At 47.3% G+C, this 13,409-nt stretch overlaps 3 protein-coding genes across 23 annotated transcripts in view; 2 read left to right on the top strand and 1 right to left on the bottom strand.

Annotated features, from left to right (window-relative positions):
• Positions 1–13,409, top strand: part of LOC5667695 (papilin) — a 65,762-nt gene that overhangs the window by 14,392 nt on the left and 37,961 nt on the right. The gene's annotated exons all lie outside the window — the stretch shown is intronic.
• On the bottom strand, positions 3,337–7,875 carry LOC1281505 (cuticle protein). Its single transcript, XM_321427.5, has 2 exons — positions 4,171–7,875; positions 3,337–4,093 (listed from the first exon to the last, which is right to left on the bottom strand). The coding sequence occupies exons 1-2, from the start codon at positions 4,180–4,182 to the stop codon at positions 3,464–3,466; spliced, it is 642 nt and encodes a 213-aa protein (XP_321427.2). The 5' UTR covers positions 4,183–7,875; the 3' UTR covers positions 3,337–3,463.
• Positions 8,020–11,808, top strand: LOC3290498 (paternally-expressed gene 3 protein). The gene is made up of 4 exons (XM_551138.3): positions 8,020–8,160; positions 8,242–8,968; positions 10,837–10,901; positions 10,992–11,808. The coding sequence occupies exons 1-4, from the start codon at positions 8,149–8,151 to the stop codon at positions 11,718–11,720; spliced, it is 1,533 nt and encodes a 510-aa protein (XP_551138.3). The 5' UTR covers positions 8,020–8,148; the 3' UTR covers positions 11,721–11,808.

The raw sequence follows: 13,409 nt of genomic DNA, 5'->3' as shown, positions 1-13,409 counted from the left end.
AATAGAATGGAAATCCGTTTTACAGTGATCAAGAGAGACGAAGAGAGAGAGAGAGAGAGAGTGAATAAGAGAAGGTGGGAAAACACAACCTATCAATCGGCGAACAAACGTGTGGACAAACAAAAGAGAGCCTGTACTTTACAACAAAACAGCATCCTGCCGATGGGGGAATTGAAATCGAAAACCTACCACAAACACGCACTGCCATTGGGTCGGGCCGGGGTGGGGAAATGTCGATGAAAAATCACCCAGTATTGGTGACTATTGAAATGTGGTGGATAAAAAAGGAATGATAAAAATAGCTCGATCTCAGTTTTCTCGTTTCACACTCTCTACTAATTTGTTGTTGTTGCTGTTGTGTGCTTTCTGCACTACACACATCGGTTCGAATATCCTGGCCCATGTTCATCAGACTTTGGATGTGTTTGTGTGTGTGTGTGTGTGTGTGTGTGTGTGTGTGTGTGTGTGTATGTACAATGATTGGCGTTCGTTTGGCGAGAAGATTAACACTTCCCAATCGCCGGAAAAAGGAGCGGCAAGATAGGCGCACGGGCTATTTCAGTACCTTCCGGATACATGATGATGCAACGGTCATGCATGTGTGTGTGTGTAACAGCTCCCGGGCAGCTTCGACCCGAGTGCGTTATCCTGAATGTTGTGGGCACGTAAAGTGGGCGCCACGTAATTCGAATCCCCGGCAGTCATTATCCGCAATCAATTTCACACCAGCCCACTCAGGGCGATCGCAACGGGCGCGGGATGATGGTGGCCTCACGACAGCCCCAGCAACATCCCCCAGTAAGCAAACCACACGCCGCTTGGAACTGCTGCCTCGGACGACTCCGTGACAAGGATCATCGGCCCATCGGTCTTCCCCGCAGTGGTCCATTCATCTTCACTGCCAGTATCGCTAGAGAAAGTGACACACACACACACACACTGAAAAGGAATTAATGGTGTCATCAGCTAGCGGTGGTGTGCGTAATTGATATTTGTTTCGGGCAGCTAATTTGTGAGATCTCGAAACCCTACGGCATCGCCCAATAGCCAACCTGGTTTGTAGGTGTTTGTAGTTCATTAATTGTCGACAGTGTGTTTGCGTTTGTGTGGTTTGGGGAGGGGATAAAGGTTCTGGGGTACGTTCGTAACGGGCGTGCTGTGGGGTGTTGGGAAGGATATGTACAACACACAAGCAGCTACACAATTATGCTTCACACCTACACACGCACGCACCGCATGGCTTTGAGGTGCTTGACATTTTCCGGGTGGGAATGCTTTTTTATGTATTCTTTTTTGTTGTTGCTCAAACTGATACAAATTATTCACTTGCATTGATGAACACACGGAGTATTTACACATTTAAACAACCATATTTCTGCGCAATTGCACGGTGTTGCCATTGGTACAACTGTTCGGTACTTTGTTTGCGCTAGCCAGCCGGAAGTACTGATTGTTAGGCTACAACAGGGCCGCGCTTACACTCGCTTCTGATCACGCAGCAATCAACACCACTGCGTGCATTGCAATTTTGTCCCACCCTTCCGACCCTTCCCTTACCCCGTGTACGTGGACGTGTGGGGTTGGGTCGTAAATTCGCGGACCCGGTTTTTACATGAGCAACCTCTCGAAGCGCGCGGCGCGGTGCGAAGAGCGAAATTGTGATTTGTAATCCAAACACAAATTCAATTTTCTCGATTTACCTCGATTTGTTGATTCGCGGGCCTTTCCCCGCGTACACCACGGGTCGGAAAATGGATCCTACGCACACCTCCCCAAACTCAACCTGTCCCCGCGTAGCAGTGCACTGTGTCGTTTGTTTGCTGGTATTCTCGTTTGTCGATTCTTCGAGCGTAACCAAAAAATCGGTAACATTGATTGAAGTTTTCCACACACCATCGAAAAAAAAAACATGGGAAGCGAGCGGAAGTGGGATTCCATCACCCGGGATGAAGCCGGGTCGGTCCTGTAGGGGTAGGCGAGAGCCTGTGTTTGCTCTTTTTGCTCCGTCACCAGCAGCTGCCGTGTTCCAGTGGTGCTGGTGTCCCGCTCACTCGATCGATATAAACAAATGTAATTGAAATTCTGACGCTTTCCCGGTGGGGCGGGAGCCCTACATCTTTATCAATCTATGGGCGGCCACTTTACGCGTTGGACCGAGCGCCCACAATGAAGCCACTAATGGTCGGGCTGCTCCGATCAGGTGACAAAACGCTTACGATTCTTCTTCTGCCATCAGGAACTCCCACCGAAGCCTTGGCACAGTGCCGCTGATGAACCGTCCGTCAACCTTTCTCCCATCAATCTGGGGATGAACTGGGAATGGAAACGAGAAACGGTTTTCCACACCGGTGACACTGTCGCCGCGCGTATTCAATCTGCATTTGTCACGTCGATGTGATTTTTCCTTCACGAGAGGGGCACCAATGGAAAAAAGGCGACAGATTTGACACCTTTCTCGATGGCGGGAATAAGCAATCGTCCTTTTTGTGCGAGGGAATGAAAGCAAAGGAGGCCCAATAATATATTCATACCGTGTATCAAGTGTCGCAAAAATTTGCCTCATCTCGTCTCGGGGGAAGCTCCTGTTGCCCGGGTCTTGGCTGCCCTCCAGCCAGTCGTTGCCGGCGTGCCATTTTTTCGGCCCGCTTTGCCGGACGACATGTGCAAGCGCGCCACGTGTTTGGGGTGTGTATGTGTGTGCTGTCGTACAGGAAACGATGACGAGCGGAAGTGGCAAATGAGAGTAGAGAAACGTAAAGCTGGAAGTCGGGTGAACCGAAAGCGACAAATCACTGATATCGACAGGCGCCTTTGTGGTGGAGTTTCCTTCCGCGTCCGCGCCGTAGCGTGTCAAAATTTGGTGGTCTTGCGCGGGTCTTGCGGGGGTATACTTTCGATAAGGATAAAGCGACCCCAGCGATGGGTGAACGAACGAGTGTTTTGAGCGATTTCCGGTTCCTGATATTTTTGTGGCGTGCGGTTTAAGTTTGGGCGACAAGGCGAGGTGAATCGTTTTGAGGGTTGCACACATACATACACACCACATCTGGTCGTTGCTTCGTGGCCGACTCCTCGTCGTTTGAGCGACAGTTGCTTTAATCTTTTGCTGAACGTCCGGAAATCACAGAAAGTGGCTGGGCAGATGGGAAGAGCAGAATCTACTATCACACGACATCAAACGGTTTTGCAAGTTCTCAAACAAAACCCCGACAACTGCTGATGAACCTGATCGTACATGTCGCCGGTTCAGGTCGTACCGGAATAGCACATGGTTACTATACTCTCTAAGGAAAAGAGCCACATTAACTCACAAAAAAGCGTACACAAGCTTGTAGGTTTCAGGTAAGGATCTGTGCTAGATCCATCTCGTTTTTGCCATAGCGTGTATTGCAAATCTGTACAATAAATATCATCTCAGTTCCGTCAAACATAACATGGTCAACATCAAACAGTCTTTAGGCGCTTAGTGGTAGGAAGCGTAAGCCGGGGCGGCGTACGACAGAGCCGGCTGCGACACGTAGGTCTTGGCCACTGGAGCGGCGTACGAGAGAGTCGGTTGCGCGACGTAGGTCTTGGTGGCGACCGGAGCGGCGTACGAGATGGTCTTGGCTACCGGGGCGGCGTACGAGATGGTCTTAGCTACCGGAGCGGCATAAGCGACGGCGGGCTGAGCAATGACCTTGGTGGCGACCGGGGCAGCAGCGACGATGGTCTTGGCGGCCAGCGGCTCACGGTGGACGACAGCGTTGAATCCGTTGTGCGGGTCGGCCGTGTACTCGACGGTACGCTTGGTGCCATCGGGGTCAACGACGGAGTACGATCCCTGGACAACATCTCCGCTGCGCGACTCCTGCTGGGACTTGGAGTCTCCGGTCAGGGCGTCCGAGATGCCGTACGAGAACGAGTACTGCGGGTTCGCGTCGTACTCCTCTGGCTGGGCGGCGTACGCGACCTTGGCGATCGGGGCAGCGGCATAAGCGACCTTGGCGACCGGGGCAGCAGCAACGTAGGCCGGCGCAGCGGCATAGCTGACAGCGGGCGAGGCAATCAATCCAGCGCGGGCAACAGCCACCAGAGCGGCGAACACGACAAACTAGAGCGAACGGGGAAGGATGTACGAATCGTTAGCATCGAAAATCCCACCATCGGGCTGCACCGGGCACACCTTACCTTGAAGGCCATGGTTGTTGGTGTTTTGCAGATGTTGGAGCTGTTGTTCGCTGTGCAGAGAACTCGACCGAACTGTGCCGTGATCGGAAACGGTGAACCAATTTATACCGCGCTGACCGAACGAGGGCTGACGTAACAGTAGCGCTAGGTTGAGTTGTATCGACGCTGTTTTGGCACTATTGGCGAGAGCTGGAGGTTGGCGGGCCTGGAGCGGTAGTGGATCGGTGGGGCGATTTCGATCACGCCGGCAGCATGTGTATTTTCTCACGTGTGCCCAAACGTGAGTGAGTTCGATGCCTTCACTTTTTGCTACGACGAGTTTGGGCGCGAGCCACCGTTTGGCACGCGTACCGGTTCGCACCCTCTCGAGGACACACTGATCGCGGACACACTGTTGTCAAGCGACTTTTGGAGCTCGCAAAAAACATCGAACTTCCTGGCATTGGTTCGTAGAGCATAAGGGCAGAACTTATGCTGTAGAAACCGAAGCTCAGGGTGGAACAATGTAATGTCCTAGGAAGTATTCTGTTTTCTGAATATGCTAGTCTTAGAAATTGGCTGCCGTTTGAATTCTACTTCAGCAAACACTTCACGAGAAACTTCTGATTGGCAGCATGGTTGCTACCGGCATTAGATTTTACCCAGACAAGTTAGAGAGGCTCTCCACTTTCGATGGAATCGATATTGGACCCCTTCATCTGAAGCGGTAGAGTTGTACACAGCAGTTTTGAAGAAACCTGGTTTGAGAACAACAGAACACACGGATGGATGCAATCGGTTGACCATCGACGATGGTCACGTGGACATTGGTTGGCCCGAAACCTAAGCAACAAGACATCAAGAGGAAGAGTGGCACGCTTAGGTGCACTTGAAAATATGTTTGCCTATTGTTATGATCAAGTGCACTGGAGCATGCTAGTAGTTTCCGCAAACACAAACTTATTTTAACCTACGCTTCTGCCCACACAAGAGAACCACAGTCCACAGTCCCGAGTATTATAGTGTTTTTGTTTGCAAACTGTGCAAAGTTTAATTTGATTTGCTTGCCTCGTTTACGCTGAGCTTTTGCTGAGTCTCTCTCCCCAATGTCGAAAGTAAATTTCAGTACAAAAGTTTGCCACCCGTGCGCGCTACCTTGTCTGCGTGTATGTCACTGGCTGTGTGGAGCGTACGGTGAAAGTGATGGAATTAAATTTATTACAAGAACTTGAGCTACAACAACTTCAGCAATACTGGTCGGTGTTCGAAATTCTATTACAAGCCGTTTTTACCTCTTTCGCATGGCGCCAAGCACGAGAGGTGAACCGTGCGAAGAAAATTAAATCAGCTTTCCTTCCACCAACATGTCGGCGACGGTTATTGGCATCGTAAAACCGCGCCATAGGAGCGGTCTTCCGCCGATGGGGCCCGTTCAACATGACATTCGTAGCAAGAGAGTGAAAGGGATGGTTGGATACAAAGAGAGCAAGTGGGAGAGAAATTCTTCTCCTTCTTCAAACAAGGATACCATGCTGGTACATCATATTTTTACTGCACTCGCCCACCAATTTATCTTCGCGCTGTAGTTGTGCAATTAAATGCACAGAAAAAATGTAAGTTTTTTTTAGGTTTGCTCTTGTTTGTTGCTCTTTCCAGCTACACAGCGGAGCCAAATTTTATTGCCCTGGTTGTGTACTGATGATGCTCGTAGCGGGCTGACGAGGGCTTACTATGACCAAGAAGAGACTAACTAAATGTTGCACTCATCAGCACACGAATGTGATTTGTTAATTTATTATCTGCATGCAGGCTCTGGCAGGTATGTTGCTGATGATACCGAGAGGGTTCGTTTATGAGGCAATTTTATAACACACACACCTTTCCGTTCTGAACAGAATGAGGATACGTTTATAGAAGCGATAGACTGGCTCACTAACGAACTCTTGTGCTTGTGGATGATGAGCGAAGCGAAGGGAGTAACGAAACAAGGAGATTTGCAATGCAATCAGACTCTTAACGGACTCCACTCGTCGTCATCATTATCATTAGCATTTCAATTGCATTACTTCTTGGTTCTTTGCGTCGAGACACTGCAAAGCATATTTGAAAAAAAGGATGGTAAATTAGAGCAAAACGTACATCTCTTCCGATCCGCGAAACATTGGATAATTTGAAGCGGAACCAAAAGGCTCAATGTTACACGACGCTGCAGCTCAGATCCCAGCGTAACCCTTTGCAACCTTCGTACGGTTCAAACACCTCTTGGCGATACATTTTTGGCGATTAGACGGACATACACGATCGTTAGCATCGGGCGAGTGCGGCTTACACACTCGCCCTAAAGACGTGTGCCCCAAAACCATCCAATCACCTTGACCGTGTGTCATTGTCAAAGTACCTAACGAGTGAGTCCTCCCCCCAGGTTCTCTACGGCTTGAAACTGTCGTCCGTGGGTACGCCCGGGGGAAGGTTGCGCCCAAACGCGTCTCACGAAACGAGGAACCGGTTTCCGTTCGTCGTACACCTTCTGCGGGTACCTCGGGTGTGTGTTTGTGCAAATTCCAGCGAATCTCTCATCACTCGTCCCGATGAGGCACCAGCCGGAGAAGGGTTTAGTTTAGAGGACCCTCGATGTTGCCCTCCCGTGGCGTGTGCAGAGCTGTTGGTGTTGTTGACTTGCCAAAAAGGAAGCCGATGTTACGCGGCGAGACTGATCGTGCTGTTTGGCCGAAGGTTTCCGCATGACTCCCGTGAAGGATGATGGTTAGAATGCGTGTCAAAAGCATAGTGTGGATACCGCTGTTCCAATTCACCTGTTGTGAAAGAAAATTAGAAAAACGTCATGTTTGATGCATGACAGACTTCACAGTCAGCGGAAAGTGATTGGGGACCACCGAATGAATTTGTGGCGGACAGCAAGTGTGATAGTTGCAAAAACTTACAAGTTTTATACAAATCTACGTGCCAATTCAAAGCCATTTTAAATCCCTGCATTGTAAAATGTAACAATACACCAGCCCGTAACTAGGTCAAACAGTTGCGCACTCGTTACGTACAGCGCAAAACTCGAGATGCGTGGGATTCGATTAACGAAACTGAGCGACACTTTAAAAGGCAGTGAATGTCAGGGTCCTGCTCGTGTAATATGTTTGTCTGGTTAGTGGGTCACTCCGGGGCGTTTGCACAATTTTGTCCTGATGTAGGAGTTGTATAATGTTTTCAATATTACAAATGTTTTCGCTTTTTTGTGTATGTTCTTGCACTTCAAACCGGGCGATCCATGGAACGAGATCGTTTGTTTTCTTCGGATGTTCGCACGCCCGAGACAGAATATCGCAGTAAAAGAGAATCTCAAACTGGATATGCCATTTGGCGTTACATAATATCAAGGACAGTTGTCCCATGGCCAAGAATAAAAGTGAAAGTGTATCGATTTTGTTCTAGCCGGTTTCGGAATATATTTTACTGAAAAAATACTCTTTATTTTCTGTAATAAGCTTACTTTTTTTGCTTTAAATTGAACGGAACCGTTGAATATGCAATTTCGGTTGGAAATAAATGTAAAATATACAAGATGCACGCATGAAAAGCATTCGTAGAAACACTTATCGTTGACAAAGTAGTGTCCACGGATGTGGTCCACAGAGTGGATTAATAATAGTGCAACTCATGCCAGTTGCTAGTGTGCTTCAGTAATGTTGTGGAATTCAAAATCACATCGTTTACCGACCAAGAACGCACGAATGTGACCTTTTAGTAACGCCTTTTTAAAAGTGAAGGCAACGAACTCAAGTTCAAGCACGGCTCTGCACGGCAAAAATCGCAATATTGGTCCGCCGTCGAAAACGTTGGTCGGCGTCGAAAAACCGGAAAAGACGTTGTTGTTTGAACCATTTCGTTGTGCTTCATTTCGTATAAATTGGATCACCGGTCCCAATCACGGTACAGTTCGATTGAATCCTTTGTACTGTGAACAACATCACCTCTCCAACAGTCAACATGGCCTTCAAGGTAAGGTGTGCTGAGGTAGCACAGTGCAGATGTGGCTTGTGCAGTGTTTTGTAGCGTTGGTTTTTTTTGTTATCCTGACAGTTCCTGACTTTCGCCGCTCTGGTGGCCGTTGCCCGCGCTGGCCTCATTGCCTCGCCAGCAGTTTCCTACGCTGCTGCTCCGGCCCTCGTTGCTGCCCCAGTCGCCAAGGTCGCTTATGCCGCTGCCCCGATCGCCAAGGTCGCGTACGCCGCCCAGCCAGAGGAGTACGACGCGAACCCGCAGTACTCGTTCTCGTACGGCATCTCGGACGCCCTGACCGGAGACTCCAAGTCCCAGCAGGAGTCGCGCAGCGGAGATGTTGTCCAGGGATCGTACTCCGTCGTTGACCCCGATGGCACCAAGCGCACCGTCGAGTACACGGCCGACCCGCACAACGGATTCAACGCTGTCGTCCACCGTGAGCCGCTGGCCGCCAAGACCATCGTCGCTGCTGCCCCGGTCGCCACCAAGGTCATTGCTCAGCCTGCCGTCGCTTATGCCGCCCCGGTAGCCAAGACCATCTCGTACGCCGCCCCGGTCGCCACCAAGACCTACGTCGCGCAGCCAGCTCTGTCCTATGCCGCCCCTCTGACCAAGACCTACGTGTCGCAGCCAGCTCTGTCCTATGCCGCACCAGTGGCCAAGACCATCTCTTACTCCGCTCCTCTGGCCACGAAGACCTACGTGTCGCAGCCGGCTATCTCTTACGCCGCTCCTCTGGCCACGAAGACCTACGTGTCGCAGCCGGCTCTGTCGTACGCCGCCCCGGCCTACGCTTACCACCACTAAATCCTGAAAAGACTTGATTGGACTGTTACAAAATGAAAGTTATTTATTGCAAGAAAAAAATCAAATACAAAACTGTGAACTGAAAACTTTGTTATTTGAATTCCAATTATATCTTCTTCGATTGAATGTCTGCTTGAGCTATGATAATATGCCGTATCTACTATTGCTATGCTGATAATGTTGGACAAGCCGTTAATAGACAGGCTATGGGGAGAATCATTTCATAATGTTTTCCCTAGGAAGTTCAGGAAGTACTAGGAATTAATGTAACTTCAACGTTTAAAATCTTTAATGTTCTCGCTGCTTTGTAGTTCTTTCTTCTAAAAGAGGTGTTAGATAGCTTGAACTTTGGTTGTCCTTTTTAATTTTTTTTGACAAGCCTTTAATTTATCTTATTTTAATATAAGGTAATTTGACTTGCATGACATCAAATTTGTGTTTTGTAATAATAGTAAGATGGAATGGATTTCAAGCCCCGAATGGACCGTACTCCCATACATAGGACTGACTATCTTGTTATGTCTAATCAGTAAGTCACTGAAAGCCAAGTCAAGTGGTACAGGCAGGCCTTGACTGACAGCAGTTGTTGTGCCAAATAAGAAGAAGAAGAAGAAGAAGAAGAAGAAGAAGAAAAAAGAAAAAGAAGAAGAAGAAAAAAGAAGAAGAAGAAGAAAAAGAAGAAGAAGAAGAAGAAGAAGAAGAAGAAGAAGAAGAAAAAGAAGAAAAAGAAGAAGAAGAAAAGATGATAAGTATTCAACCAAATCGATTTCACCCATATCGTAGCTAGGACTAACTATTCAAGTACCTCTAAGAGTCTGGATTATTAAAATCGCGTAGGTGTTTGCGCCATAGACGATGAAGAAGAAGACGTGTATCACCATATCACATTTGCTACAAAAATGCTCTTAAGATCAACCCTGAATAGACACATAGCCGACTGACTTTGTCTTACTTGTCTTACTGATTACTTCTGAGTCATTGTTGAGTTTGGCCTTTCTGTCATGAAATGACAGTGACAAGCGGATTTTCAAACCGATTGCTTAGGATTTTGCAACGGAGTAGGACATTTGTTTGTTTCTATTAATCGTCATATTTCTCGAGTGAAGTTTAGCATGGACTATGGGGGTCAAGATAATAAGGGTTGAACTGAAGCAGATAATTTCTATTTGCTTAATTACACCTTATAATTTACTCAAAAGATTGACATAAACATTTATATATATTACTTGGCAATATTAGTCCCTAAGGCAATAACTGACTCATGTTGAACACGTTGTAATGAACGTAATAAACCTATAAAAACCTAATATTATTTACCATTTACGCTATTATTACAGAATTTGAAATGTTTTGACAATTATTTTTGTGAACCCAAGTCATTAGCATTTTAACACTGTCGATGAATTATTTAACATCATTTTTGGCCAAAGCTAAGAAAAGACAAACATCTTACACTAATGCATTAACGTTGTTGAAGTTTGTTGGAATGACATGAATACGTAAAAACTACAAAGATGAAACATGTGTACAATTCTGCTGCAAAACGTTCTGCACATTTCCTAATCCTGGAAGATCGCTGAAGTAAAAAGGGAAAGAGATCGAAATTGGTCACAAGTTCCTTCTTTTCCTGCATCGTATGGTCATATAGCGGTATACGACACGCACATTTACACCACGGTCATTGAACGGAACGACCTGTTACGGTTAGGAGAGGGAGATCACATACTATCGAAAACTCGATTGAGCTCGGCTTTACCCTTCCCTCACCAACGCTCTTTCATTTTTCTGATGCAATTTGAGACTCAAGAACAGAAGTGTAGCAGACCGCTTGGTCCGTATAAATACCATGTTGACAGTGAACTACAGCACAGTTCAATCTGCAGCATTCAACAGTGAACAAGTCACCAAAACATCTCAACATGGCATTCAAGGTAGGTTCCTACAAAGGATCCGTGTTTCCTAGTGGAGGAACTTCGAAAACCGTCCAGGAAATGGTCATTAATATCAATTCCTTTCGTTAGTTTGTGATCTTCGCCGCTGTGGTGGCCGTTGCCCGCGCTGGCCTCATTGCCTCGCCAGCAGTTTCCTACGCTGCTGCTCCGGCCCTCGTTGCTGCTCCAGTCGCCAAGGTCGCTTATGCCGCTGCCCCGATCGCCAAGGTCGCGTACGCCGCCCAGCCAGAGGAGTACGACGCGAACCCCCAGTACTCGTTCTCGTACGGCATCTCGGACGCCCTGACCGGAGACTCCAAGTCCCAGCAGGAGTCGCGCAGCGGAGATGTTGTCCAGGGATCGTACTCCGTCGTTGACCCCGATGGCACCAAGCGTACCGTTGACTACACTGCTGACCCGCACAACGGATTCAACGCTGTCGTCCGCCGTGAGCCTCTGGCCGCCAAGACCATCGTCGCTGCTGCCCCGGTCGCCACCAAGGTCATTGCTCAGCCCGCCGTCGCTTATGCCGCCCCGGTAGCCAAGACGATCTCGTACGCCGCTCCGGTCGCCACCAAGACCTACGTCGCGCAGCCAGCTCTGTCCTATGCCGCCCCTCTGACCAAGACCTACGTGTCGCAGCCAGCTCTGTCCTATGCCGCACCAGTGGCCAAGACCATCTCTTACTCCGCTCCTCTGGCCACGAAGACCTACGTGTCGCAGCCGGCTATCTCTTACGCCGCTCCTCTGGCCACGAAGACCTACGTGTCGCAGCCGGCTCTGTCGTACGCCGCCCCGGCATACGCTTACCACCACTAAATCTTGAAAAGACTTGATCAGACTGTTACAAAATGAAAGTTATTTATTCTAAGAAGATAAAAGCAAATACAAATCTGTGAACTGAAAATATTGTTTTTGAGATCCCTATAATTTCCAAGATTCTTCTTGCGTACAGAAACCTTTGTATGCAATCGTGAATTGAATGGGAAAATGAGTTTCATTTAATACGATTAATATCGCTATTTACAATTCTGCATAAAGTTCAGGAAGTACTAGGAAGTAGTGTACATTTAAGGTTGAAATACTGTTTTTTTCGAGCTTTTTACATTTTTGTTTTTGAATGAGAGTTTTGTTTGCAGTCTTGATTTCAGGATTGTACTTTTAAACCTGTTTTTAATCTGTATTTATTGATGATGTCATGGTATACAGTCAATAATAGACATTGGAAGCTATGAATTTGAGCAAATGTTCCCCAAATTTTAAAATGCTCCTGCAAGACCCGAAAAGGATGTTTTAATCTTTTGTAATCCTGTTTACACATTGTTTATTGTTCCATTTTCTGACTTGCTTGATTCCAAAACTGGTTTTATATTGATATTGTGTAAAGTATGATAAGTATTTACTTACTTACTTATCCGGCGCTACAATCGCTTTGCGGTCTGGCCTGCTTCAGGAGTGTCCGAAGCCGCTCACAGTCTCGCGCCTTCGTCTGCCAGTTCGTTATCCCGGCCTTAATGGCGGACACATCCATGCCATCTTGCCACCTCAATTTAGGCCTACCACACCTCCTCTGTGCTTGTGGACGGCCTAAAAAAGATTTTTCGGGCTGGTCGTCCGTTTACCATGCGTACAACTTGGTCTGCCCATCGAAGCCTGGTGAGCTTGATACGCTGCACAACAATGAGGTATCGGTAGATTTTGTATATTTCATCGTTATAACGGCTTCTTCATTGTCCTTTCACACAAACGGGGCCAAGTATCCTTCGGAGCATCTTCCTCTCAAACGCGGCTTAAAGAACTTCGTCTGATTTGGACAGCGTCCATGTCTCAGAGTATGTGAGTAAAGTATAATAAGTAATCAATCAATATTTCTATATTGTTACATGATAAGTAAACAGCACCATCACATTTTTAAAATTTAAATTAGAATCAAGAATTAGAATTAAATTTACATATTTTAAAAATTAATGTTTACCTAATTAGATTCGTCGTAAAAATATTAGTTCTATTCTATACACGCAATTGACCCTACAAGGTCGGATGTAAGGGCCGCGGCAAATGTATTTTCAAAGCCAAGTGGTCCGTGAATCTAAAAAGGTTGGAGAGCACTGGTATAAACCGTCCACCGCAGCAAGTACAGGCGTCCCCCGAGTTACGACCTCCTCGAGTTACGACGATTCGCACAAAGTGGGTTTATTATACAGGTGGGCTTATCCCGAACAATTTGACAGCCGTGCTGTAGAAAAATGAAAACGAAATGACAGGAGGGGATTCGATCATTTGTTGATGTATGCGTGAGAATTCCAATGGCTGTTTTGGTTGATGTGTCGTAGTGTGGGTGAAAAACTACGTATCACAATCGAATCCCCTCCTGTCATTCGTTCGTCCAATATGGCCTTCCCGCCAAACCTATAAGCCCACCTAGTCCCTATACCCACTTTGGATTCGCAGATACGACGGTTTTGATTTTGACAGTTAAAAGTTGTCATCTACAAGAAATTGATGTAT

The sequence above is a fragment of the Anopheles gambiae genome, chromosome 2 (assembly GCF_943734735.2).
Source record: "Anopheles gambiae chromosome 2, idAnoGambNW_F1_1, whole genome shotgun sequence".
Lineage (NCBI taxonomy): Eukaryota > Metazoa > Arthropoda > Insecta > Diptera > Culicidae > Anopheles > Anopheles gambiae.
Note: the sequence above shows the minus strand (reverse complement) of the source record. Positions and strands in the feature narration are given on the sequence as shown.